The sequence below is a fragment of the Grampus griseus genome (assembly GCF_964374135.1).
Source record: "Grampus griseus genome assembly, chromosome: 2".
Taxonomy (NCBI): domain Eukaryota; kingdom Metazoa; phylum Chordata; class Mammalia; order Artiodactyla; family Delphinidae; genus Grampus; species Grampus griseus.
In genome coordinates this window covers 43,084,972-43,111,176 of record NC_139018.1, presented here as the reverse complement: position 1 = coordinate 43,111,176, position 26,205 = coordinate 43,084,972, and the positions used below count along the sequence as shown (strand labels likewise).

General features: G+C 41.9%; 1 protein-coding gene across 2 annotated transcripts in view; it reads right to left on the bottom strand.

The window, feature by feature from the left end:
• Positions 1 to 17,532: 17,532 nt before the first annotated feature.
• The window catches only part of ARMH4 (armadillo like helical domain containing 4), a 128,237-nt gene continuing 119,564 nt past the window's right edge, over positions 17,533 to 26,205 (bottom strand). The window contains exons 5-7 of one of the 2 annotated variants that reach the window (XM_082647139.1): positions 24,857 to 24,897; positions 17,904 to 18,038; positions 17,533 to 17,660 (exon numbers count right to left, since the gene is read on the bottom strand). In XM_082647139.1, the coding sequence (XP_082503265.1) occupies positions 17,592 to 17,660; positions 17,904 to 18,038; positions 24,857 to 24,897 (245 nt within the window). In that variant the 3' untranslated portion in view covers positions 17,533 to 17,591. The remainder of the gene's footprint in view (positions 17,661 to 17,903; positions 18,039 to 24,856; positions 24,898 to 26,205) is intronic. The other variant, XM_082647140.1, reaches the window with a different exon arrangement.

The following is a 26,205-nucleotide window of genomic DNA, read 5'->3' as shown; positions in this document are numbered from 1 at the left end:
CCCCATATCCTCTGCTGCAGTTCCTCTCTGAAGTACCTAGATAAGAGTATCTCATGCATATTTCCTGAGTTTTTCAGATGCTAAAAAACACCATCAAATGGAAGAAATTAACTACTTGATGATCATGAGCATCTGGGGCCTAAGGACTGATCATGTGAACCACCCTGTTACCTCGACACCAGCCAATCAGAGACGTGTGCACGTGCTGTTCACATACCCTGCAACCTCCCTCCCTCACCTCGCCTTTAAAAATGCTTTGCTGAAACCCTTCGAAGAGTTTGGGGTTTTGGGGGGGGCATGAGCCACCCGTTCTCCTTGCATGGCCCTGTAATAAACCTTTCTCTGCTCCAAACTCCAACGTTTCAGTATTTTTTGGCCTCATGTGCACTGGGCACATGAATTTGTGTTCAGTAACACAAGCCCTACATGTACCATCTCATGTAATATTTACAATGACCCTGGGAGGTAAGTGTCCTTACTATTAGCATCCCCATTCTACAGATGAGAACATTAAGGCTTACTGAAGCTGGACCAGTAATACTGTTTGACTCTCCATACCTGTTCTGCTCCCTGCTCTGCACTGATTTGTCTGGCCTCTGTGACTGCATCAACAGGGCCTTTTTCCCCTGTGGTTCCAGTTGAGTTGGACCAATGGCAGGCACTGAACTGAGACAGGAAACCAGCAGAAGGGAGGTGTGGGCATTTATCCCCCCTCCTCATTCCTGCTGGACTAGCTTTGGCAGTGGCCCCTGGACCACAGCTCTGGTCCGGTGGTGTGGGCCCCACCCTAATATGGCCCCCCCAGGTTCAGGTAACTCTGTTCCTTTCTCTTCTCCCTTCTGGCAGGAAGTTGACCATGGCTCCCCCTGCTGTTAGCCCCTGGGGGCTTCACCATCCATCCCTGGTTACCTGAACCTTCCTCAACCTGGGGTTGGAGGAGGGGCAGAGGGGAGGGTGGCTCTCTTTGTTAAACTCTCTTCAGTTCAGTTCTTTGAGTGTACCAGCTCCTTCCTGCCAGGGCCCTAGCTGAGGCAGACACTGAATTTCTTGCTCAAGTTAGCACAGCTCAATATGGTAAAGCTGGGATTAGGAATCCTGGCAGTCTGACTCCAGAACCCACATGGTAAATCACTATCTACATTGGTGAAAGCACCAAATAAGGCTACCAATGACAGGAGAAAGAGAGTCCAGATCCTGATTTCCAATCCTTTGTCCTTTGCCAGATGCTGCCATTTAGACAAATATGGTTCATAGTCAGAGCTATGTACTGGGCCTTGCTTTCTCCCTAGACTATCAAGGTCACCCCAATTTCTCAGAATGGGCAGGGCCACTGAGAATGACCTGTCCAGAGGCCTAAGAACCTAACAGCGGAAGCCTTTCTCTCACCCAGGCCAGGCCCATCCTCCCACTTGTCACCCAGCCGTTAGCCAAACTCGATCACCCCTGTGGGAGCTGGATGAGTTACAGCATACCACCTGCCCCTCTGTGGTCCTCCCCCTGTTCCACACCCTGTGGAAGTCAAGTCCAAATCACCTCCAAGGCTCTGGTGAGTCCCATTGTCTCCCTAGCTCTGAACTCTGCCTGCAGCTGAAATAACTCACTTTATGCCTCCACGCTCCATCATAGAGCCCAGTTGGTGTTCTGGGTCACGCTAACCTAAACATGAAACTTGTTATAGCTAAAACTGGCCAGACCAGCTCGGTCTCCATCACCTTATGCTTCACTTGCACGTCTTCTTTCCATATGTTTTTCTTTTCTTTCATTAATGATTCCTTTGCACCTTATTGCTTAAAGTAAATCACTTGTTAGTTAAAGCTATGTCAGGCACCTGGTGTTTTTCCCCTTTGAATCACTCCCTAACACTCCTTTTCTTTGTAAGCACTGTTCATTCCACAGAGAAGATCACAGTACCGGAGGCCACCAGAGCCCATCTCTGGACCTCTCGACACCAGCCTTGATGGTTTTGAAATGTTCCAGGAGCAGAGAAGAATGTAGACCCCACTCCTGCCCCGATCCTTATCAAGAACCCTGTCTTGAGCTTGTAACACTACAAGTTTTACTCACTGAACCCTTTCAGGGAGGACACAGTCTTGAGGGCACTAGCCTGCTGTGGCCTCCTTTGCTTGTCAAAGAGATAAAGCCACTCTTGTCTCCGTGACTTTGATCTGGTGCCGTTGTACAGGGTCCGAGATTTCAGTAGCACACTTAGTCCTGGGTTTGATTTTCACAAACACTTTTCAAAAGGCATGTGTATGTTTAATAGACTTTCCACTGAAATAACAAACAACTGCAACTAAGCGTTAAACATGCTTGTCTTTAAAAGACCTTTGGACACTCTCCCGCCATGGATTTGTCACTGGCTGCTTCTCCCCACACGGAACCCAACTGTCTACTGTCTTGCCCTCTTCTCACTGCCTTTTCCTCATCTTTTCAAGAATAAAAAGCAGGGCAGTTTGGTTTTCTTTGCTGCTTTGGCGCCTGCACCCGCTTCAACAGAGAGTAGATTTTCAATGCATTTCCTTTAACAAAGCTCTCCCTGCATAAGAAAAATTCTGGGAACAGCTGCTAACTCAATAGTCACTGTGTCACACACCAAGGTAGATGGTCACCTCCATAATGCAGCTAGAAGCTGCCTCACCTGCACTGTGCAGACAAGAAGTCTGGGGGAAAGATACATATGGTTTCACTTCCAGCAAAGAGAGTCAATGGTGAAGCATCTAAAGGCACAAAGCACCGTAGGGGGTAAAGGGCCCAGAATTCAGCCTAAAGACTTTTGGGGGGCCTCTCTTTTCCACTAACTGGGTGTAATCAGGCCAGTGATGTCATCTTTCTGAGCTTTCATTCCTACTAAACTTGAGAACCATCTACTAAAGCAGTGGTTCTCAGAGTGAGGTTCCTAGACCAGCAGCATCACCCGGAAACCTGTTAGACATGCAAATACTCAGACCCCACCCAGACCTCCTGAATGAGAAAGTCTGGGAGTGGGGGCCCCTGTGCTTTAAGAAGTCCCCCGGTGATTCTGATACAGGCTCAAGTTCGAGAACTCTTGTGTTAAATCAACTTTCTACCATCTGATGTAAAAGCATTTTTCTGGACCATAGATTCCTAGCCCTGGATGCACTGTAGAATCTTCAAGAACGTTTTAAAGATACTGGTGGACAGCACCTAACCCAGACCAATGAAAGCAGAACCTCGGAGGATAGGGCTGGGGCGGGTTAGCTCCAGCCAAGTTTAGAAACACAATGCTACACTCCAGGTAGCTATTCAAATATGAAGTGTCGTTATTGTGATGTTTTTCTCCCAAGCCTGTGGCCTTTACAGCTAATGGTCTTGTCTTCTAGTCAGGAAGAGGGTCGGGGGAGAGGGGAACAGTCGTGTTTGAAAGTGACGGAATATTTTATAGTATCTGAAACTGATCCATGACTGACCACTTCTAGGGCATGTGACCTAGGCATGAAATAGAGGTTGGCATTTTCTACACGATAATTTTAAAGCAACATGTAGAGGTCTAAAATCAGCTGAGTCAAGCATATACTTACCTCAGCATCCTGTTCTTGATTAATAAATCTGGAGGAAAAGAAGCTCCTTTGAAATGAGCCATATTGAAAGAAATATCCTTATAGACCACGCCAAGGTGAGCTCCTGCTTGCCTGTCGTTACAACCATGTCAAAATTGCTGAGTGCAGCTTCTGTCTGTCCCCTCCCACTGCAAGCAGACAAGATATGTGTTTGAGAACTATCTCAAACTTTCCACTCTCTCGCCTCTTCTCTCTTCCCTCCACTGCCTCTTCTCTCTGGTCACCAACTGGCTGGGGGACTCAGGCTAGCCACGCCATCTTTCTGAGCTTTCACGTCTTCATCTACTAAATCAGTGAGTCTCAAACTGCAGGCCCCAGACCAACAGAATCAGCATCACCTGGAAACTTGTTAGAAGTGCAGAGGCTCAGGCCCCAGCAGACCTACTGAATCTGAAACTCAGGGGGCGGGACTCAGCTGTCTGTGATTTAAGAAGCCCTCAGGTGATTCTCAAGCATAGGTTAAGAACTATTGTTCCCTAACTTCCAGTTATAAGTCCTGCCGATAGCTTGTACAGCACTGTGACTCTAGTTAACAATACTACATTGTGTATTTGAAAGTTGCTAAGAGAGTAGATCTGAAAAGTTCTTATCACAAGAAAAAATTGTAACTATGTGTGGTGATGGTTATTAACCAAACTTATTGTGGTGATCATTTTGCAATAGGTACATATTGCAAATCATTACGTTGTACAGCTAAAACTAATACAATGTAATTTGTCAATTATTAAAAAAAAGAACTATTGTTCTCTACTGGTGGTTGCCAAGGGGGAGGGTGTTGGGGGAGGGGGGAGTGGTAGGTTGGAGTTAGCAGATGTAAGCTTTTATATATGGAATAGATAAACAACAAGGTCCTACTGTGTAGCACAGAGAACTATATTCAATATCCTATGATAAACCATAATGAAAAAGAATATTTAGAAAAGAATGTATATATATATATATAACTGAATCACTTTGTTGTACAGCAGTAATTAACACAACATTGTAAATCAACTATACTTCAATTTAAAATTTTTTAACTTAAAAAAAAAAAACGATTGTTCTCAAATATTGTTATGACGTTCTTCTCTCACAAACTTCCTTGTATGACATCATTTGATGGCCAGTTTTCTTGCCAGATGTCCAAAGCCCTCACACTCTCTTTACTCCCCTTCCCTGAAACATGCAAAGTTCTTAAGCTGTTTGCCCCTCTTCTCTCTGCCATGATTGCTCTTCCCAGTGGCTTCTTCACATCTCTCAGGTGACAGCACTCTACAAAATAAGGGCATTATTACCATATATTATTATTTTATTTGCATATTTTAATCTATCTCTTCCCTAAAATGGGAGCTCATGAAGTAGGGACCATATCTATTCGATTTGCTGTATCCCCAGAATTTATCTTACTGTGGCCAGCATGGCCAGAACTGTCCAATAGAACGTTCTGTGATGATGAAAATGTTCTACATCCACTCTGGCCAATACGGTAGCCACTAGATACATGTGGCTACTTGGGCACTTGAATAAGGCTAGTATGCCTGAGAAACTGAATTTTAATTTAATTTTTATTAATTTAAATTTAAATAGCCATGTGTGGCTACTCCTAAACATAGTAAACAGCATAGTTCTAGGCACTCAAAAAAAGTGAAAGTGTATTTCTTTTTTTCTTTTTTTTTTTTTTTTGCGGTACGCAGGCCTCTCACTGTTGTGGCCTCTCCGGTTGCAGAGCACAGGCTCCGGACACGCAGGCTCAGCGGCCATGGCTCACGGGCCCAGCCGCTCCGCGGCATGTGGGATCTTCCCGGACCAGGGCACGAACCCGTGTCCCCCGCATCGGCAGATGGACTCTCAACCACTGCACCACCAGGGAAGCCCTCATTTTCATTTTTGAATGAATGAATGAAAATGTATTTCATTCATTCATGGATGAATGAATCCCGTATCAAAAGCACTAAGAATGCTATTTTTTTTAATTTGCCACTATTGGTAAAAATATATTCATTGACTTTGACTCATACAACTACCTTGCCTGCCAAAAACTTGCTTTTTACTCTAGGTAGGAACTATCCTTTCCATTCCAATGAAATTATTCTCAAGTTATCACCAGCGATCTAGTAAAAACTTTTAGCCGGGAATGGGAAGAAAAATGTAGAAACTAGGTATGTTAAGTTGGCCTTGAATGTAAAATTGAATTATTCCTTTCATAGGCGCTTTGGGGTGTAGAGACCAAAAGAAATAGTCAGTGGTCTCTTCCTACCTCTGATGGACTCTGCTTAGAGCCCTCACAAGGCTGCCTATAAACTCGAGAACAGCTGAGGACAGAGGAAATTGGGTCTGTCCTCTGTCAGAGGAGATATGAATGGAAGGAATACAATCAAAAGTATTTGTATTACAACTCATCTTACAAAGTCACTTAACCTCTCTGAGTCTCAGCTTCCTGCTGTATAAAATGGAGATAATAATGCCCAACTCACATGACTGTGTCAAACACTTGGCATGCAGAATGCATTAGTTCCCTTCTTTCACGGCCAAAACTTTAACAAGTCCAAGAGAGTTCTCTCTAGTGGAAAGGTTTGTTCTCTCTCAAATATCCCCGCCTTCTGTACTTTTTGAACATGGCCTTCATTGAAGCTTATCCTGACCCTGTTTTTACTGTTCCTTTGTCTTCAAGACTCTTAGGTACATAATTTTACACTTTGGGGAATATTCATCATTATTTTGGTTAGTACTGGATGGTTTGACATACTGTAAAATCCCCTTTATCAGATGTACTGGAATATACCCACACCCGAAATAAACTTCCTTTTCTCTAAAATAAAGGAGTTAAGCTAAAAATGAGATTCAAGGACTCTTCCAGCTCTAAAATCACTATATCCTCTGGTTACAGAGTTTCTGACAAGGATGCATGTGGCCTAAATATGTCATCTTCATTATTAGAGATATCATAATACTAAATTGGGTTCTGATGTCCTGAAATACTCCTGCAGTTTAATACCAGATCACAGTGTGTTTTCTTGCTTTGTACCCCCAACTCGTCTACTCTCTCTCTCTCACTGTCTTTTTTTTTTAATAAATTTATTTATTTTTGGCTGCTTTGGGTCTTTGTTGCTGCACGCAGGCTTTCTCTAGTTGTGGTGAGCGGGGGCTACTCTTCGTTGCGGTTGCGGACTTCTCATTTTGGTGGCTTCTCTTGTTGTGGAGCACGGGCTCTAGGGCGCGTGGGCTTCAGTAGTTGTGGCACGCAGGCTCAGTAGTTGTGGCGCATGGTCTTAGTTGCTTAGTTGCTCCGCAGCATGTGGGATCTTCCTGGACCAGGGCTCGAACCCATGTCCCCTGCATTGGCAGGCGGATTCTTAACTACTGGGCCATCAGGGAAGTCCCTCTCTCTCACTGTCTTAATCTGGGTTTTCCCCAAAACAGAAACTGAGACAAAGCCCTCGATGAAGTAGTTAGTTTGAAAATGTGATCTCAGGGAACAGGAGTATAGGTGGAGGATAGAAGAGTGAAAGAGGGAAAGGATTAGCCGGGACGCATCATCAGGTTGGCCACTGTTATGGGTGACTAGCTCCCACTCCCACCTGATTTCTGAGGAGCCTTATAAATTGCAACTCCAAACTGTCTGCCTGTGAGAGGAAAAGGAAAGCATTTTTCCATCCATCCCCCTTCGACTGGCCAAGGGTGGCCTCACACATGTCAACTCCCTCCTACCTGTGAGTTGCACATGCCTGAGCGCTGATCTGGTTCCCATGGTGTGGTGTCAGGACACTCTGGTATGAGATAAATGAGAGGCTCACAGCACGAGGCTGGTCTCTGTCAGGCTGCACCACACAAAGCTGCCTGAAGCCTGCACAGAACTGGTGACCACAGTGGTGGCAGGAGCAAGAGGATTTGGAGCGTTGCCCAGGAGGTGTCTGACGCCATCCATTTCTTGCACTTTGTTGTGCCCCCGTCCTTTTATATTCCCTGTGTCATAGATAGTCCCCTTCAAGCTGGCCGCCAGCCACAATCTCTGCAAAAACATTGCTGCTGTTGCATCTGATCCCAAGACCATAATAATCTTCTTCATCTTCCCCCTCCATCACCCATTCAGACTTCTCTCACCCTTGGCCAGCATCTTGGCGGGTCTAGGTTGCTCGCTTGGAGGGTGACCTTGAGTATCAGAATTTCAGCAGAATACACAGGTGAGAGACTCCTGAAACACTCCCATAGAGGCATCTCTTAATCTTTCACAACATTCCCTGTGTTGATAATGGACTGACCTGAGCCTGTCATTTTCTTCATTTTCTTTTTCTAAAGCTTCCAAAGTAGTCTAAAATCCCAGCCACCTCAATTCTTAAAGTTACCAGAGCTCCCATACTGCTTAAGGACCACAACTACCACACAACTCAATACTTTGCCTCTGCCTTCACCCCATCCCAATCCACCATGGGTCTTAATAATTGAGACGCTGCTGGCCAGGTATCACCACTCCACCTCCCACCAACAATGGGGTCCTTATTACCTCTGACCAGTGAGCCCGCCTCAAAATTCCTGTCCCAACTATGGCAGCCTGGGTTCCCCGAAAGCAGAGCCTGAGACAAAGTATTGCGTGCAGATCGAGTGAAACAGGGAAGGAAGAAAGCCAATACAAGGATGAGTTTTCAAGGTGCACTGCAATGGACAACGGGTGATCCCTCCTAAGGAAGATTCTGAGGAGTTTCATGAAATGAACCTGAGAACCTGCTACATGAACAACAAATGGTGAGAGCATTTAGCCATTGGCTTCCATCCCCACTGATTAAGACCTACCAGGTTAGCCTTTCTGCATTTCCAGGCTGTACATGTGTGAATGCCAAGCAAGGCCCCAGAGTAATCCATTCCATGACATCAGAGCAAACCTGAGGTGCTGGCAGGTTGTACCTGCTCACACTGGTGGACATCTCTGCAGAACTGATGCTGCTGCAGTGGCTGGAATAAGAGCTGGGATTTGGAGTGGTACCACGGGTGTCTGATACACTCTCTCCAGGATGTCCTTAGGTCCCAGTTTGCCCAGGACCAGCCCAGTTTATGTCTGTTGTCCCATCATAACTATTAATAGTTTCCCCTTTCAGTCTCTTATGTGTCCCAGTTTAGACATAAGGATATGCTCACTTAGAGCTCCCTCCCTCCTCTCTCTCCCTCCCTCTCTCTCTCTCTCTCTCTCTCTCTCTCTCTCTCTCTCTCACACACACACACACACACACTTTGAAAAACCCAAGGAAATAATTTCCACTATAATAATAATTGATATAAAAATACTAATTAAATTCAAAAGACTTGACCTGAATCAACCTTGAATCAATAAGTGTGTTTTTTTCCCAATATTTCTCACAATACTACGTATTATCTACACTCATGGTCTTACTGTCTAATTATAAAAGCTTACCATTCTGCTTCAGTGGCAAAGGCAAAGAGAGAAAAGCCTTCTCTAATCCCTCTGGGCACAAGAATATGACACTTGCCCACCAGCATTTGCTTATGGAGATTTCTCTTCTTTCAACTATGTTTTCATTTATATCATATGGAAGTGTCTTGAGGTAACTGGGCAGTCATTGACAATGACATAGACAATGACATGACATAGACAATGACATGCCAAAATGACAATGACATGCCAAATAAATGTTAATGAGAAAAAAAACAGCTTGTTGCTTCAACTACAGCTGGAGGATTTTCACGAGCTCTTTTCTTTGTCTTTAGTCCTTTTAAAACAACCGTGAGAAATTGTAGCTATAGGGAGGCAACAAGATAGCATGTAAATTATAAAAGCATGTCTATATAACATATCATAACTACATATAAAAAATATTGGAAAAATATAGACTAAAATGTTAACAATGGTTATCTCTGGTGGTGAGACTGAAGTGATCATTATTTTCTTCTCATGCTTTTCTGCACTTCCTCAATTCTACATTGTTGCCTTGAGCCCTCCAGAACCGAGCCTTGTGTTAATATAGCAACCGTGAAAAACTTGCTTTATTTTTCCTGTGCTAAAGAAGATATACTACTTGATGATCATCCATGACAACTGTCAAAAGGTCACAGAAACACTCAGAAGGGACATGGAACTTGCATTGTTCATGAGATTCTTCAGGCTGCATATCCAAATCCCAGCATCATCTTCACATGGTCCAGCCTTGAGAGAAGCTTCTTGGTTTTGTTTTCAAGAAAAACAAGATCCTAGGGGAGCAGGGCAGGGGCGGGTGGGGAATTGGATAAAGGCGGTGGAAAGGTACAAACTTCAGTTATAAGATAAATAAATACTGGAGATGTATTGTATAATATAACTATAGTTAACCCTGCTGTGTGGTATACGTGAAAGTTGCTAAGAGAGTAGAGCCTAAAATTTCTCATCCCAAGGAAAAAGAAATGTTGTTAACTATATGAGGAAATGGACCAAACTTGGGGTAATCATTTGGCAGTATATGTATGTCAAGTCATTATACTGTACACCTTAAACATATACAGAGCTCTGTGTCAACTATATGTCAATAAAAGTAGAAAAAAAAGATTAGAAAGCAGTTCCATTAAGTGTATAAAATTAGTTATTATGAATAATAAATGATTTCATTGCCTAAAAAAAAGAGAGGGGCTTCCCTGGTGGCGCAGTGGTTGGGAGTCCGCCTGCCGATGCAGGGGACATGGGTTCGTGCCCCGGTCCGGGAGGATCCCACATGCCATGGAGCGGCTGGGCCCGTGAGCCATGGCCGCTGTGCCTGCGCGTCCGGAGCCTGTACTCCGCAACGGGAGAGGCCACAACAGTGAGAGGCCCGCAAAAAAAAAAAAAAAAAAAGAGAGAGAGAGAGAGAGAGAGAAACAAGATCCTGAGTTTTGGTCTTCATATCAAAGAATAAGAAACTCTCATGTTAGTCTTTACAAGGAAAGGGAGTCAGTCAGATCCCAGATAATAACCATACATGGGACGTACCCAAAGTAACATAATCACCTAAAGGGATTTGGAGGGTTTTCCCAAATGTTTAATTAAGTTTTATTAAATTCAAAGTTCTTTACTTGGAACCTACTATTAAAAGTTACAAAGAATGACCACATATGTACACACATTTTGTAGAAAGTTAAAGCTGCCTACACAATTTTTTTTTTCCCACACATTTTTTGCAGACTTGTAGGTTATTTTTCTCAGGCTGCATCTGCTGGGATAACACAGGGTCCGTTTCTCTGGAAGGTGGAACACTGGACTCCAAGATATCTACAGGGCCTCAGAAATGCCAGGACCCTGGTCAGCTTCAACCATTGTCTTTTCTCTCATCCCTAAAATTCTAACGAACCCCCAAGTTCCACTGCTTCCCCACCCTGAACACCTCTGGAACCCATCCTCCCCCTTCCACGTTCACTCCTGCAGCCTTGGTCCAGGCCACGGTCATCTCTCACCTTCATTGGTTCACCAGCCCTTGACCCTAACCTTGCCAGTCTAGCCTTCCCAGGAACTCAACCCTGATCATATCACTTCTCAGCAAAATACCCTTCCATGGGCTTCCCTGGTGGTGCAGTGGTTGAGAATCCACCTGCTGGTGCAGGGGACACGGGTTCAAGCCCTGGTCCGGAAGATCCCACATGCCGCGGAGCAACTAAGCCCATGCGCCACAACTACTGAGCCCACGTGCCACAACTACTGAAGCCCGCATGCCTGGAGCCCGTGAGCCGCAACAAAAGAAGCCACCGCGGTGAGAGGCCCACGCGCCACAGCAAAGAGTAGCCCCCGCTCGCCGCAACTAGGGAAAGCCCGCGTGTAGCAGCGGAGACCCAACAGAGCCCTAAATAAATAAATTAATTAATTAATTAAAAAATACCCTTCCATGACTTTCTAAATACCCTCAGAATAAAGTCCTAATTCCTTGGCATGACCTAGCAGACCCTTCAGGATCAACCTCATATTTTACAGTGTATGTTCCCACACCACCAACCCCAGCCCTCACTTCCCTAGTGTCCCCAGCACTCCAGCCATACTTAACTATTCCATCTCTCACTGCTGGCTTTTGCACACATGGTTCCCCTGGCTGGAGCATTCATCCCATTTTCCCCTTTACCTGACTAACCCCTACTCCACCCTCTAGCCTCAAGTTTGATGCTACCGGTTCTGGAGAAACATCTCTAACCTTGGCAGGGTTAGATGCTACTTTTCTGGATCCCATGTGTCTCTCTGATGAAATGGCCCATTTACTTCCTCTCCCACTAGTCCATAACTCTTTCTGGACTTTTCATGGACTGTGTCTTACTATCCTTGTTCCCCCAGCTCTTCACACACTGCCAGACACAAATAAAGGCATTCAGTAAATACTGATTCCATAAGAAGCAATAACATCACAGGGCTCTTGGTTTACCAAAGATAGACTCTCTAACCATCCTCACTCCCCTTGACACAGACCTTTGGGATTTGATCAGTTCCATAAAGAACCATTTCAGATTTCTTCTCCTTTCCTTTATCTCTTACACAAAGAAAGAAATAAGGAAAACTGATCATTGGAGGTTTTGTTATCAAGATTCCTTTTTGGAAAAGGCTTGAATCAGCTGGTATCCAAATATCTTTCTGTTTTGGAAGACTGTGCTTATACTTTCCAACATGTATATTTTGGTCTATCTGTTCATGAAAAAGTCTGAAACTTTACAAACTCTACGGCTGTGCTGTGAGGCATAAAACTGGAGAAACATCTCTAACGCAATTGGTTCCTTCATATCACTGTGAATTAGGAAGAAAATATTGAGATGCACAGGACACTGGTTAATAAAAACCCAGTTTTCTGACCTGATACCAGGTTCAGATTTTTAAGACCAGAGCAACTGACCTCTCTGCCCACCTCAAAGGCAATAAAATCATCCAAGAGAGTGTTCCATTTGCCTTCCATTCTGCTTGCTCTCTGTTCCCTTACCTGTGAAACATGAGAAAAAAAGAGGATTTCCCCCCCTGCAATTAATTCTTCTGTTTCGACTCCTCAGTTCCTCCATCCTTATCCCACAAAAGATTCACTTCTCAGCAAAATCTGTCTTGAACTTTGGACCTGGAGACTACAATATTAGGGTGAGAATTTATACACTATATTGTAAATTATTAATGGTTATTTGTTTATTGCTCCTGCTGCTTTTTGAAGAGGGAAAGCTATTGAGATCTTTGCTTTACTCAGTGGACTATTTGAGAGGTTTTTAACCCCAATATTTCAGGTGTGTTTTTAAGCAAAGTAGAACAAAGGAGTATGTGATCTGTTTCTTTGTTCTTTTGCTGCTGTTGACTGGGGAAAATTTTTCTTCCTTCCTTTCTTCTTTTTTCCTTCCTCCCTTTCTCTCTTATCCTACATACACATAATAGAAAGTTGAGCTAATTAATAGGGAGTTAGATACCCAAAATAGGATAATGCCCATGCATTTATACAGCTAACAGTGGCTTACACAATAAATGCCGATGATTCTTTCTGCGTGTAGAATTTAAGCCACAGAATTATGTCTCCAGCTATGCTGACTGCCAAAGCTGATAATTATCAAAGCAAATAATTAGATGTCTCTCCTCGGTCCACCCCCAGCTTATCAGTCTAATGGCTGCCTCCCCAAAAGAGGTATGTATGTTATGGGAGGTGCTAAGTGTACAAATAAGGGGCTTTTAGTAAAAGTCAACACTATTATTTTGTTTTCAAATTATTTCCTATTCCTAGAAATTCATATTCAGTCATTCACACTTTGCATAATTAAGAAAGATACTTAACTGAGCTTAAGCTTGTTGAAAGTAACCAAGCTCCTTTCATCTCGCTGAACTTGGATTTCAATTCCCTCCCATCCATGTCCGCTCTACCTAGGGCATGGAGAGGATGGAGACCTATAGATTCATGTGGATTTATGGCCCCTTCCCCTGCTAATGGTCTACCTCATTTGCATTCTTCTCCTCACTTGTCTTTATCATTTTCCCAAGCAACGGTGCATTCAGAACTTCAGCCTCCTCTAGCACTTTCTAATGTTTTGTGCCATTTTTATACCTGCTTTGTATTATGATTTTTCTTCCATCTTCTTCTGCCCATAGTTATTCACTTGTAACTGTATCTTCACATACTCTAAAAAGCAGAGTAGTTTGGTTTCTTTCTTTTGGCCATGCCGCACAGCTTATGGGATCTTAGGTCCCCATCTAGGGATAAAACCCATGCCCCCAGCAGTGGAAGAGCAGAGTCCTAACCACTGGACCCCCGGGGAACTCCTGAGATTTTTTTCCTTCAGTTTTAAACCTACCTTTGCAGATTTCCTTGTAGTCAGAACAAAGCCTATGTTGCCAAAAGGCCACGCAGCTGAAACCTTGTGCCAAATAATATATCCTGTTCCCAAAAGCTGCTTTTTGGCATCTGGTAGAAACATTATTATTTATATCCACAGAAATCACGATGCCTGTGGAGGATTTGATGCTTCTCCCCCAACTCGTGGATGTGACCTCACTAAAGGCTTTCATCTGGGCTCCACGTGAAGAAGGTATCTTCATGGAGAGAAGCACCCGGCATCTCCCTATGACAGTTTGACTTTGAAGTCTTAGCCTTTTTTTAAAAAAATAAATAATGAAATAACCAGTTTCAGTTTAGGAAGGTGAAAAATTTGGGAGACAGGTGATGGTGAGAGTTGCACAGCAATGTGAATGTACTTAGTGCCACTGGACTGTTCAGTTAAATAGGGTTTAAATAGCACGTTTTATATTATGTGACTTTTACCACAACAAAAAAATTTTTTTAAAAAAAGAACCAGCTTTTATTGACCATGCTAAATCTTACTTTCAATATGTTCTAAAACTGTGCTTTAAAATTTTTCCCCACATTTTTGACCCGTGTAAGAGATACAGGTACTTTAAGAAAATGTTTCTGCAAGACCGCATCTGAGGCAGTTTATGAGCTGAAGCAAGGCTAAAGCACTGCTAAGGGAATCTGTTTCCCTGGGATACTAATTAACTCCAAATATTGCATATAAATTAAGCCAGCAGCTACTGAAAGAAGCAACTTACAGGAGAGGAAAAACTGAAGAGGCTTAAAAGAAAGGTACTGTCTTCTGATTAGAGAAAGACATCAGGGGCACAGAAGGAACCCTTCTCTAGCTGTTCCAGCATTCCACCTTTTCTCTAGAAGCTTCTGCCATTTTCTCTTTCCTCTTGTTTTCCTTTCTCCACTATGGCAGCTGTGATTGATTGGATAGCTGACTGGGAAAAGGGTCTCTCCCCAGGGGCCTGCTCTCCCTGTCTCCCTAAATAAGGAAAAGCTGTTCTCTGCATAGAGCTCTCCTAGCTGTGTTCTCAAACTTGCCTGGACAGGAGACTCCCAAGCTCCTGCCCTGGAGATCCTGATTCTGTGGGTCTGAGAAGGGGCCTTGGACTATGTATGCTTAACAAGCATCCCAAGCAATGCTTTGGGGCCACAGAGTTTGGGAACTACTGCCTACCCCCCTGAGAATAAGACACAGACCCTGCCCCTGCAGTGGGACACCTGCCGTTCTGATGGGATCAGTTCAGTTCAGAGCGGAAGGAGTTAGCAATTGAAGCTGCAGCTATCAGCACCGCCAGCTTAAATATTTAAGGTTAGTCGTTAGAATAGAGTTGACTGTATGTCTGTCATCGGTGACTTTATTATACTATAGTTTGAAGGTTACCTATTAACCATGGTCTAGTTAAAACCACAGACTAAGAGTAGCCCGAGGTGTTAGTGGCCATGAGTATCATCTACATGATGCTGCATGAAGCGGCCTATTGTGTTTTCCCTGCAAACAGCTTGTCAAGAACACAAAGGCAGTAATGCTACATTGTGCTCACCTCCTCCTAACCTTAGAAACACTTACAGCAAGGGGCTGCTCTTGGAAAGGGCAAACGTACCCTATGCAGTATCAGGATGTCTCTACTCATGAAATTACAAATTTCTGGAGAGTCATGATTCTGAGTTCTATTTTTAAAAGCTGACTCTGAGCTTGTGTGTCGATTGTTCATGTCTATTTGACTGTACAGAGCTTTTCATTTGTCTTGATCAATTTCACCCATTTGCCTATATCTCTTGGCAAAAAGAATTAAAATTACTTGATGAAAACATTCCTGTAAGCCAGCTATCCTTCAAGAATGAATTCAAGAAAGAGTTCTCTATTAGTTCCCTAGAGGTGATACTTAAAGTTATGTGATTATAAGGAAATAGCTGATGTGGGAGAGGAAAAGAATTTGTGTGCATAAGAGAGAAATTAGTAAGACGTCGTTCATTTACCAAAGACAGAAACTTGTATGACATGTTCCTGGACCAAGAAGCTATTTCCTTAGAACTCTGGTTTTAAAGAAAGACTCTGAAATGTTATTGGTTCCTCCAAAGTATGTGGAAAGGGCATTGAGCTGAAGATAGGGGTGCGTGGTTTTGAGTCCATGGGTCTAGTCCTCATTCTTCCTGGGTATACTTTTGGATAATCATTTCACTTCTCTGCTTCAGCTCTGTCTTCAGTCAAATGGGAGAATAAAAACATACCTCCTGGGCTTCCCTGGTGGCGCAGTGGTTGAGAGTCCGCCTGCCGATGCTAGGGAACACGGGTTCGTGCCCCGGTCCGGGAGGATCCCACATGCCATGGAGCGGCTGGGCCCGTGAGCCATGGCCGCTGAGCCTGCGCGTCCGGAGCCTGTACTCCGCAACAGGAGAGGCCACAACAGTGAGAGGCCCGCGTACCGCAAAAAAGAAAAACAAAAACATACCTCGTACGTCACACAGTAGCTATTAGAAACAACTGTGCAGCTTGCCTTGAACACAGCAGAGCAGGTTCCAATAAATGGGAACAAGTTCTCCATAGCGTAAAGCACCATGGACAGTATTATTAGTAACCTTTATTCTTCCACGCAAACGAGCCAAGCCTTTACCCAAAAACTCTACTTCCTGAAAGTCCCAAATACCTAGATGCAAAAGACAGGGCAAGGAATTACATTCCAAGGGAAATGAGAAATGATCTAACACATTCCAGCATCGCCCAAAGTGAGATGCCCTGAGACAGGCTGGTTTGTTCATAAGTTCCGTCATGTGCCAGGACTCTAGCCCCCGAGTCTGCTCCTACCACAGAATGTGTTTTTTCTAATAAAGCCAAACGAGGACCCATGGCAGCCCAATCATTGCATGGCCAAGACCACAGATGCAGAAAAGCAACATTTTGAATAATTCAGAATGGTAGCCACACAAGCACGGAGCCAAGTGGCAGAGATAGATGCTCTGGGAGCTTATCTATCCTCCTTTTCCTCTTGATTTCTTCCTCATTTCTTCTTGACAAGTGAATGATACACATAAAGGACGTCTCTTAATGATAAACATGTAAGAATCTATTGACAGGTCTTTTGGACTCAATTATACTATTTAAGAAAGCAAGCTTACATTAAGACCGAGAGTCAATTTAATGCATTATTTCTAGTGCATTTTTTCTTTGCCAAGAATAAGAGGGAAGGGGAAAAATAATAAAAACCAGGAGACAAGTACATAATGTAAGGTACAAACAAATCTATATATATCCTAATGTGCTGAGAGGTCTTCTTGATGAAAAGATTTTACTCCGAGTTGCTGCTAGTTTTGATGCAAATGTAGTATGTGGCATGGCCCACGAGCCTAGGGATTCAAGTAGGTAGAGCAGTCATCACAAGTTCTTCTTTGTTAAGATTTCTATTTCAGAGTCGAGAGTGCCTTGGCAGCAATACTTGTTATACTTCAGCACACGTAGTCCAAACCAAGGACAAGACAATGTCGAAAAATACAAAATATTTACCTAACCTAGCAACTCCTACTGAACACGTATGCTGCATATTTACGAGTTGTAGCCCGTGGTTGTGGAAAGTTCACTACAGAATAAAAACAAATACTGCAAATTACAGTTCATATACAGCATGCCTTTTCTGCTCAGTACACGAAAAATCTACTCCCCAGCAGATAATGAAACTGATGGCCTGACAGCCCCAGCATGGCAGAATGTTGTCCTCTTTTTTTTTGCCCCCAAATAAAAAATAAAAGCATAAGATCGTTGACTCTTCCAATTAAATTCCAGTCCAATTCAAAATTCATCTTCAGAGCTGTCAGCTAAGAGCATCACTCGATCTTGCATGCTGTTGAATTCTCTCTGCTGGGGAAAGAAAACAGAGAAGCATTAAACTCCTTCTGCCGCAGAGCAAAGCTGAGGAACAGGCCCCCTTTAAAAGACACGTGAACAAACCAAGCCGAGGCAGCAGCTGCAGCAGCTCATCAGAACCACTGGGCACATCAGTCCCATTCATGCATCATTAGGCCCCGTGTGCTTTATTAAGCAAATTAGAAAAGCGAAGGATGTTCGGAAACTGATTAGGTTTTGCTGTTGTTGATTCCATACCTTTCTTTTATGCCTTTTGAAGCCATTTCGCCTTCGGCGATTCATAACCTTAATGCTGTAGAGCGCTCCCAAGATGAACAAGGCTCCAGCTATCCCAACCCCCACGGGCACCAGCATCCCAGACATATAGCCAGCCTGCACGGGAAAAGAAACACACATTAGGATGCTAAACAGACTGCCGCCCTGGGTTTCTCAGCTCTGCTGGAGGGCAGCAGGTTTTTAGACACTTTGAAATCTCCTGTCTGCTTTGTTTTAAAATAGCACCTGGAATAAAGTTACTTTTTAGAGAGAAGGCAACAGAGAGAGAGATGTGCCTATTTTGGGATATTTCGAATACGCAGAAGAAGTACTGAATAAATCAGCCAGACCTAGTGGCACCTCCAGCCACTTGCTTATGCACATTTGTCAACACCAGGTTTTGGTGACAGAAATATAATTTGTATTAAAGATGGAAGTAAGCCTCTGAGAATGCCAGGACTATTAAAATGCTATAAATTGGAAATAGCAGTCTGAGTCAAGCTCCGGGGGGAGTTGAAGTGCCCAATGGAACATTGTGCTTCTAAGAGGGCAGAAGGAGGGCCTTGACTTTGGTAGTCCCTGTCTCACAATCTTAGCTGCGTCACAGTAAGAAAGGAAAGAGGGATGTGCTTGTATGGGAGTGAAAAGTGAGAGTTTCTGGAGACAGCAGGGAAGAGAAGGACCTGCAAAGGAAAGAGGAAGTATGTTAGGTGTTGGAGCCCAGGCAAAAAAGACAAGGATGAGGAGAGAGTTGCACAGAATGTGGATGGCTTTGTTTATATGAAAGAAAATATCTGCCCAGTGGACAAGGCCAAAGTTGAAGGTTGGGAGGGAATTCTGAATGTCCCCAGCCCCAAAGAAAGAAAGTGGCAGAGAGGGGCACAAAGATCACTGCTAACAACACTGGTACTTCCAAAAGAGCCTGGAGGTTTCAAACGCATGTGGGTCTCCAACATCCCCAAGGTGTTACTATGGATACTTCAGTCCTAAGAGAGCAGCGTGATCTCCACACATCCCTGGGCTTGAGTAAGTAGCTCAGGACCAACCCAAGTTCAAGGTAAGGCCATCACCCTAAGGGTACTCCCTGCATCTTGGCCAATAAGACACCTAAGGGATAGAGGTGGATGAATAACCAGAGCCTTTCATAGAGGAACACGACACTGGTTTACCTTCCACGATGGCCCCTTCTAGAAGGCTACCCAGAAAAAAACCATAAACAATTATCAATTTTAAAAGTACTGTAATAAGTACTTTTGATAGACATTATTTTGTGGGGGAAAAACCATGAGTCTGTTCACTTATTTGACTATTTCTAAAAATTTTAATATAGCAAAAACTATTTCCAGTATCTTTCAGAATGAGGCCCAAACAGAGAAGGACAAAAAATAAAAGTTTTCTAACAAGTGTCGAAGTAAGCAGGCTATGATGCTTTCCCCACATTTCTAGAATTAATCAAAGGGACAAGACCTTACAAAACCGCAGCATCCTCTTGTACAAAGCCAGCTCGTTCACTGGTTTTGTTTTTCAGAATCTTGAGTTAGAGAAGAATGTGGAATTTTTTCCATTAATTTGAGAACATAGCATTGTTCCTCAGCATACTAAGTGTTTTTCCCCAAGAAACAAAGCTCAGTCATTTTCCAACAAATTAATATGCTTTACAGAAACCCAAACTTTCTTCTAGATCTACGAAAGGCTTATAAAAGTCTGTAATTTTCCATTGCTCTCACCAGAGCTATGAATTTCTTTTTACATCACCATTCCCAGTGCATGGAAATATACATATATGTTGATGTATGATAATTTTAAGCACAGTAGATTAGATTTTACAGAGCTGTACATTCAAAGGATGATATTTGAACTTTTGGAAGCTCAACTTGATCAACCTCTGAGTGGGTCTCCTCTCACTATGTAACTCAACCCCACACCAAAAATATGAATATTACAAAATGTGTCACTTTTTGCATGTTTCTTATTTACACATTGAGGCTTCCCGTTTCGAGAGCTTTAAATCATGTAGACTTCACAAAAATTCAATTAATCTCTCTCCTCTCTTTATTCCTCGTGTGTGTGTGTGTGTGTGTGTGTGTGTGTGTGTGTCATCTGCCTGTGCCTTGAAATTACAAGTAAATTACAAGATGGGAATAAAGCAACCTACTCTCTTCAAATATAATTTAACCATCCCTCATACGAAACTGACTAATTGAAAATAAGCTCTGTTTTTAGAATTGCCCATGACTTGTTTCCTGTAGAAATGAAAACAAATAAGACACGTACATATTAAGTTATAAATTCTGCCTAGCACCTTTTCTCTGTTCAGAATTATTGGACATGCACATTCCTCCACACGTAACTTGCCGAGAAGAACACAACTGCATCTGTGCATAGTCCAACCGAGAATGCATAACCTGAATCTAATCATGAGGAAATGTCCAATAAACCTAAACAGAATATTCTATTTTTTAAAGCACTGTATTCTTTAAAATATATCAGAGTCATGAAAGACAAAAGATGGTTATGCAAATGGTCCACATTAAAGAAAACTAAAGAATCCTGACAACTAAATGTGTGACATGACCCTAGACTAGATCCTGTAACGGAGGAGAAAAATGAATTTATAAAGGAGATTTGGGGTCTGTTCACCAAAAGACTGAAATCTAGGTGCCAGAACAAAGTATGATATCTATGTTAAATGTACTCAAGCTGATAACTGTATTATGGTTTGCTAACAGAATATTCGTATTCATAGGAAATACACACTGAAGTATTTGGTGTAAAAGGACCATGATGTACGCGGCTTTCCTCAAACGGCTCAGAAAAAAGGAGCAGAGGTAGCAATGGGGTAACGTGGGAAGAATAAGTGCATCCGGAGAAAAGGAACAGGGGTATTCTTTGTACTATCCTTATTCTTGTATCTTTTCTGTAAATTTGAAATTATTTCCAAATAAACAGTTTGAAAATTAAAAAATGGATTGTTAAGATAAAATTTACTAGATATAGCTTTTTTGTTGTTGTTGTTTGGTTGGTTTTGGTTTGTTTGTTTTGTTTTATATTTATGAGAAAGGTATCCTTCCTTCTCAGGATACTGTATTTGTTCAGAAACACTGGTTTTCAAGAAAACGATAAGAAAACCATATGATACACTGTACTGCCTAAAGTCTGCTGAATTCAGTACCCTTATGATGTTTATTCAACAGTGGTTCTCAACCTGAACATGCATCAGAATCACCTTCAAGACTTGTCAAAACACAGATTGTTGGACCCCTTTCCCCGAGTTTCTGATTCAGTAGGTCTAGTGAGGGACCTGAGATTTTGTATTTCTAACAAGCTCCCAGGTAATGCAATGCTACTGGTGCAGACTATACATGAGAATGGCTGTTATGGAATATAGGCTGGATCATCCATTTTCTGCATTATTTCCTAAAGCTAGAAGAAATAGAACGACCCTGGTGATATAACAACAGGGCTGGCCTGTATTATACAACTAAAATGTTGATGCATCTTCAATTTTGAGAAACAATATAGATGTTGAAAAAATACATCAATAGGTAGCCAGGTAAGGATTTGTCAAACAAGCATCACTAACTTGGACACTTAAACAGGAAGAAGGTTAATGATGGAATGAGTATAGGGACTGTCCCTTGATAGCCATTCGCCCCTTCTTCTAGAGCAATAGAACCTTCCATCTGGGCTGGGCACAGAATAACGATTACTTCTCCCTTCCTTCTATGCAGCTGGATGTGACCATGTGATAAGCCTCACTAAGGAGACGATACATTAGTGACACGTGCAACTTCCAGAGCATGCTCTTCAAGGGGGGAGCAGAGTCTTTACCCACCCCCCCTTTAAGAATGGCAGAGTGCCTTTATCTTCCCTTTTAAAGGGGGAGGGATATCTTAGCCTCCCTTTTTCTTCCTTCCTTCTGGCTAGAGTATAGACCTAATTGCCATCCAGGACCACGAGATGACCTTGAGAATATAGGTCACAAGTCATGGAGCATCAAACAGAAGGAGGCTGAGCCTTCAATGTTGCTCCTCACTAACCCCTGATTGCTACCTCCAGACTCACAAATGAGAGACAAACAAAGTTCTCTCTTGGTTAAGCCATTGTCATTGGTGGGGGGGGGGGGTTGTCTGTCACTCACAGCTGATCTTAATCCTAACTAATATAGGAAGACTAAACAATAACAACAAAGAGAATAATTCAGAACTTTTTAGAACACCTACCACCCTTTCTAGAGTCCAGCTAACTAACAGGGAAACCAATATCAGGACCAATTAAATGAAGCTAAACTGAGAAGATGTTCTGGGTTGACTGAAGAGCCAGTTAAATATGTAGTTTAGCTTTCAGTTCTAAGGGGCTCTGTGACTTTCAACAAAACGGCAATAGTTTCACTCTCAAATAGTTTCTGAAGATAATGACTCACGAGACTTTTATAGATGATCGCTAGCTAGCTAGACATATGAAGAGAAAGAGGGAGAGGGGGAAGAGAGGAAGCGAAAGGAAGGAGGGAGAGAGAGAGAGGAAGATATGTATACCTATATTATATATGTATGTGTGTGTGTGTGTGTGTGTGTACACACGTATGATTGTATGTATCAAGTAAGTGTATAATATTTCACTCCCAGAGGGAGGCGACTGATTAGACTGAGTCCCTCCAAGAAAAACTCAAAATATGAAGGCAAGTACAGCAACATGGATGGACCTAAAGATTATCATATGAAGTAAGTCAGAGAAAGACGAATAATATATGATATCACTTACATGTGGAATCTAAAAAAAAAATGATACAAATGAACTTATTTACAAAACAGAAATAGACTCACAGACATAGAAAACAAATTTATAGTTACCAAAGGAGGTAGCAGGGGGAGGGGGAAGGATAAATTAGGAGTTTGGGATTAACATATACACACTACTATATATAAAATAGATAATCAACAAGAACCTACTGTATAGCACAAGGAACTCTAGTCAGCATTCTGTAATAACCTATATGGGAAAAGAATCTGAAAAAGAATAGAGATCTATATATATGTATAACTGAATCACTTTGTTGTATACCTGAAACTAATACAACATTGTAAATTAACTACAATTTAAAAAATGGTTAAATTAAAAAAAAAAATGAAGACAAAGCATAAAGCAAGTCAACCCGGTGGGAGTTTCAACTATTTTTCTTCCAATTTTTTAAAACTAAAACATAACTGAAAAAATGCTACAGAATAAAATGAAAAGAGGGCTGGAAAAACTTCAGAATAGTCCAGAAAACTGAGGCCATACATAAAATTATTTCTCTTGGTGAAATGGAGCAGGGAGAGGGTGCCAGGTCTTTGAGACAAGAAGGAATGGTCCACAAGAAGAGAAAATACAGCCTTTCTCCAAAGCTACACAGATTTCTAAATGGAGTGGTGAAGCTATATATACATACAGGTAAGAAACTTTGCAACAGCCAACTTCAAAACAGGCTACATGCCAACATTTGTTTTCTTAAGTCTATTTTTTGTCCATTTTTGTAATTCAGAAGGATATTTTCTATAGAAACAATGATATACGGACTCCTAGATTAAACTACCAGAGCCTATTTACTTTTCATTGTATTATATTTTCCCCTGAAAAATAACAAGAAGCATTATGAATGTAAATATATTCAGTTCTAAACTTTTGCGCTTCTCTTACCCCAAATCTTGCTCAGTCCTCTGATTACACCTCCCTTAGACAACTGGACCCACTGTAGATACCAAAATGGCCTCCACTGATGTCAACAGGCTTAAAATTCTTCAACGTCACTTTTAATACATATGGACATAAAATAATCTCATTCTCAAAAACTATATAGGCTAAATTTTACTGAGAAGCAGAAAAATAATAGTGAGAAGAATTAATATAATTAAACAATTTTAATTGTAGTTGAATGTTTTCTTTTATCCTTTAGCATTAAACTGTAGCAAAATAAATATTAATCATTCAAATATGGGGGAACTGACCTCAAATAATAAAAAAAGATATGAGATACCATCAACAGATGTATATTCTAAGAAAGGCGAATTGGAAGTAACTCCTATCTGGCAGTTGAAACGATTTCCATTTAACTAAACCCCCAGTGAAATCTGAGCTGGCTTATAGTAATTGGATCTGACACAGACTACAGCAAGGAGTTCAGAATTCCACCAATATTTTTATGAGTAATTCCAGTTTGAAATTACAAGGTACCAAAAATGAAACCTTAGAGAGTGTTGAAAATTAAAAGAAAATGAAAAATATAAACCTGGAAGGAAGTTAATATTGTCAGTCACAAATGTTGATGGCAGAATTAATGCAAGAGAGGAAAATATTTCTCTATAGTTGGCCATTCCAGATAGGTCAGCTCATCACTCAGCAGTGGCACTATGATAGACTACATAAAAGTGAGCCTAAGGAGAGTACTTAGGTGTTCAGGTGTTTTTAATCCCACCTCCCACTATGGTTTAAGGATGCCCTTTTCATCACAAAGTTTTATTCTTAAATCAAGTCCATCAGTTTATGTCCTTGGGTCACAAAAATCAATGCCTTCCAAAATCCAAGGTATTTCTTCCTCATATAGGAAGATCAGGTTTAAAAGATCCTTGCATTGGGACATGAACTGCACACTAGAATGGGATTACACTCCTGCAATTCCCTAAAAGGAACTCCACCTTGACATGTAAATGGGGTTACTCAGTTGTACATACCAGGAATTACATTCCATAAGTATGAATGGCACTCCAAAGAATAAGGCATCCCTTGTATTATACAGACCTTAAAGGGAAGACCTCCTTTCTTGCTGGGCACCTGGAAGTGGCCCTGTATCTTTGCATAGATTACCATAATCAGAATAATGAAATAAAGCTCCATTACTCTCAAGATCTTGTGCTTGACAAAGCCATGCCCTCTAAGATAAATGCAAAGGAAGAAAATACTTCTCTTACCTTGTCTTTTAGTTTTTCCATCCAGCTTCTCACTACAGAAAATAAGAAAAGAAAATGTAAATAGCCACCTTTCTACTTATAGTTCATTGTGTTAAATTCATTTGGTAACTTACTTATATTTCATATATTAAGTTAATTTGATACAATGAAGGTATTATTGTATGAAATACAATAATACATAATGAAATACAGTGAATGGGTCAACAGTATTAACATAATGACAGCGATAGTCTTATTTTTATTCTCATTCATTTAAAAATACAAAAAAAAAAGAGCACAAACATATCCCTCACATAACATTAAAGGAACAGAGAATATTTTTGCTTGCTAAATGTATTTTCTATTATTTTGGGGGAGGTCTGGGAGAAGAGAGAGGAAAACACCTTCAGAATACCAAGTTTACTTCTAACCTGACATTTTCTCCTTTTTTTTTTTTAATTTTTTTTTTTTTTTGACCCACTGGGCCCTTGGCAGTGAAAGCGTAGAGTCTTCACCAGTGGACCGCCAGGGAATTCACATTTTTCTCCTTACCTTTATTTCTCATCTTTCTCAGTTTTTAAGCTCAGTGGGAATTCTGCACTTGAATCAGTGTCAGAGAGCAAAGGTAGGAATGTGCACTGGGCAGGCCAGGGCTACTCAGCTCTTACTAAAAGTAGTCAATATTTTAGGCTCTGCAGGCTGTACAATCTCTGTCACAACTACTCAACTCTGCTGTTGCACTGAGAAAGCAGCCATAGACAGTAGCACATAAGCAAGTGCGTTTGGCTCTGTTCCAATACACTTTATGTATGGACACCAACATCTGAATTTCATGTGATTTTTTTATGTCACAAATATTTTTCTTTCGATTTTTTTCAACCAAACAAAAAATTGGAAAACATTCCAATGGGCCGTATAAGAACAGGCAGCAGGCCAGATGTGGTCACAGCCTGTTGACCCCAGGCATAGACATATTTTACTCAAGAAGCTGGTGTCTCCATTTACTATCTGACTTTAGTAATAACATATCTGACAACAGTGATGACAGCTAACGTGTGTACGGCTTTACCCCTTACAGAGCATGTTCGTATGTACTGCATCATTTGATAGGCAAACCAATGACAAACATGAGAGTCAGGTAAGATGATGCTCAGGGGAAAGAAGAGGAAACTGAGACTCAGAAAAACTAATAGCATTGCCACGGTTAACCAGGGAGGAAAGAGCCACTGGAACTCCAACCACCATCTGATTAACAACCTACAGGAATAAGGCTTCCCAATTACCCATTTCTTTTGGTGATACCACTGCTGTTTTGCTCTCTCAGGTTGAAGATGTGGAGATAGATACCTTTGGCTCTTCTA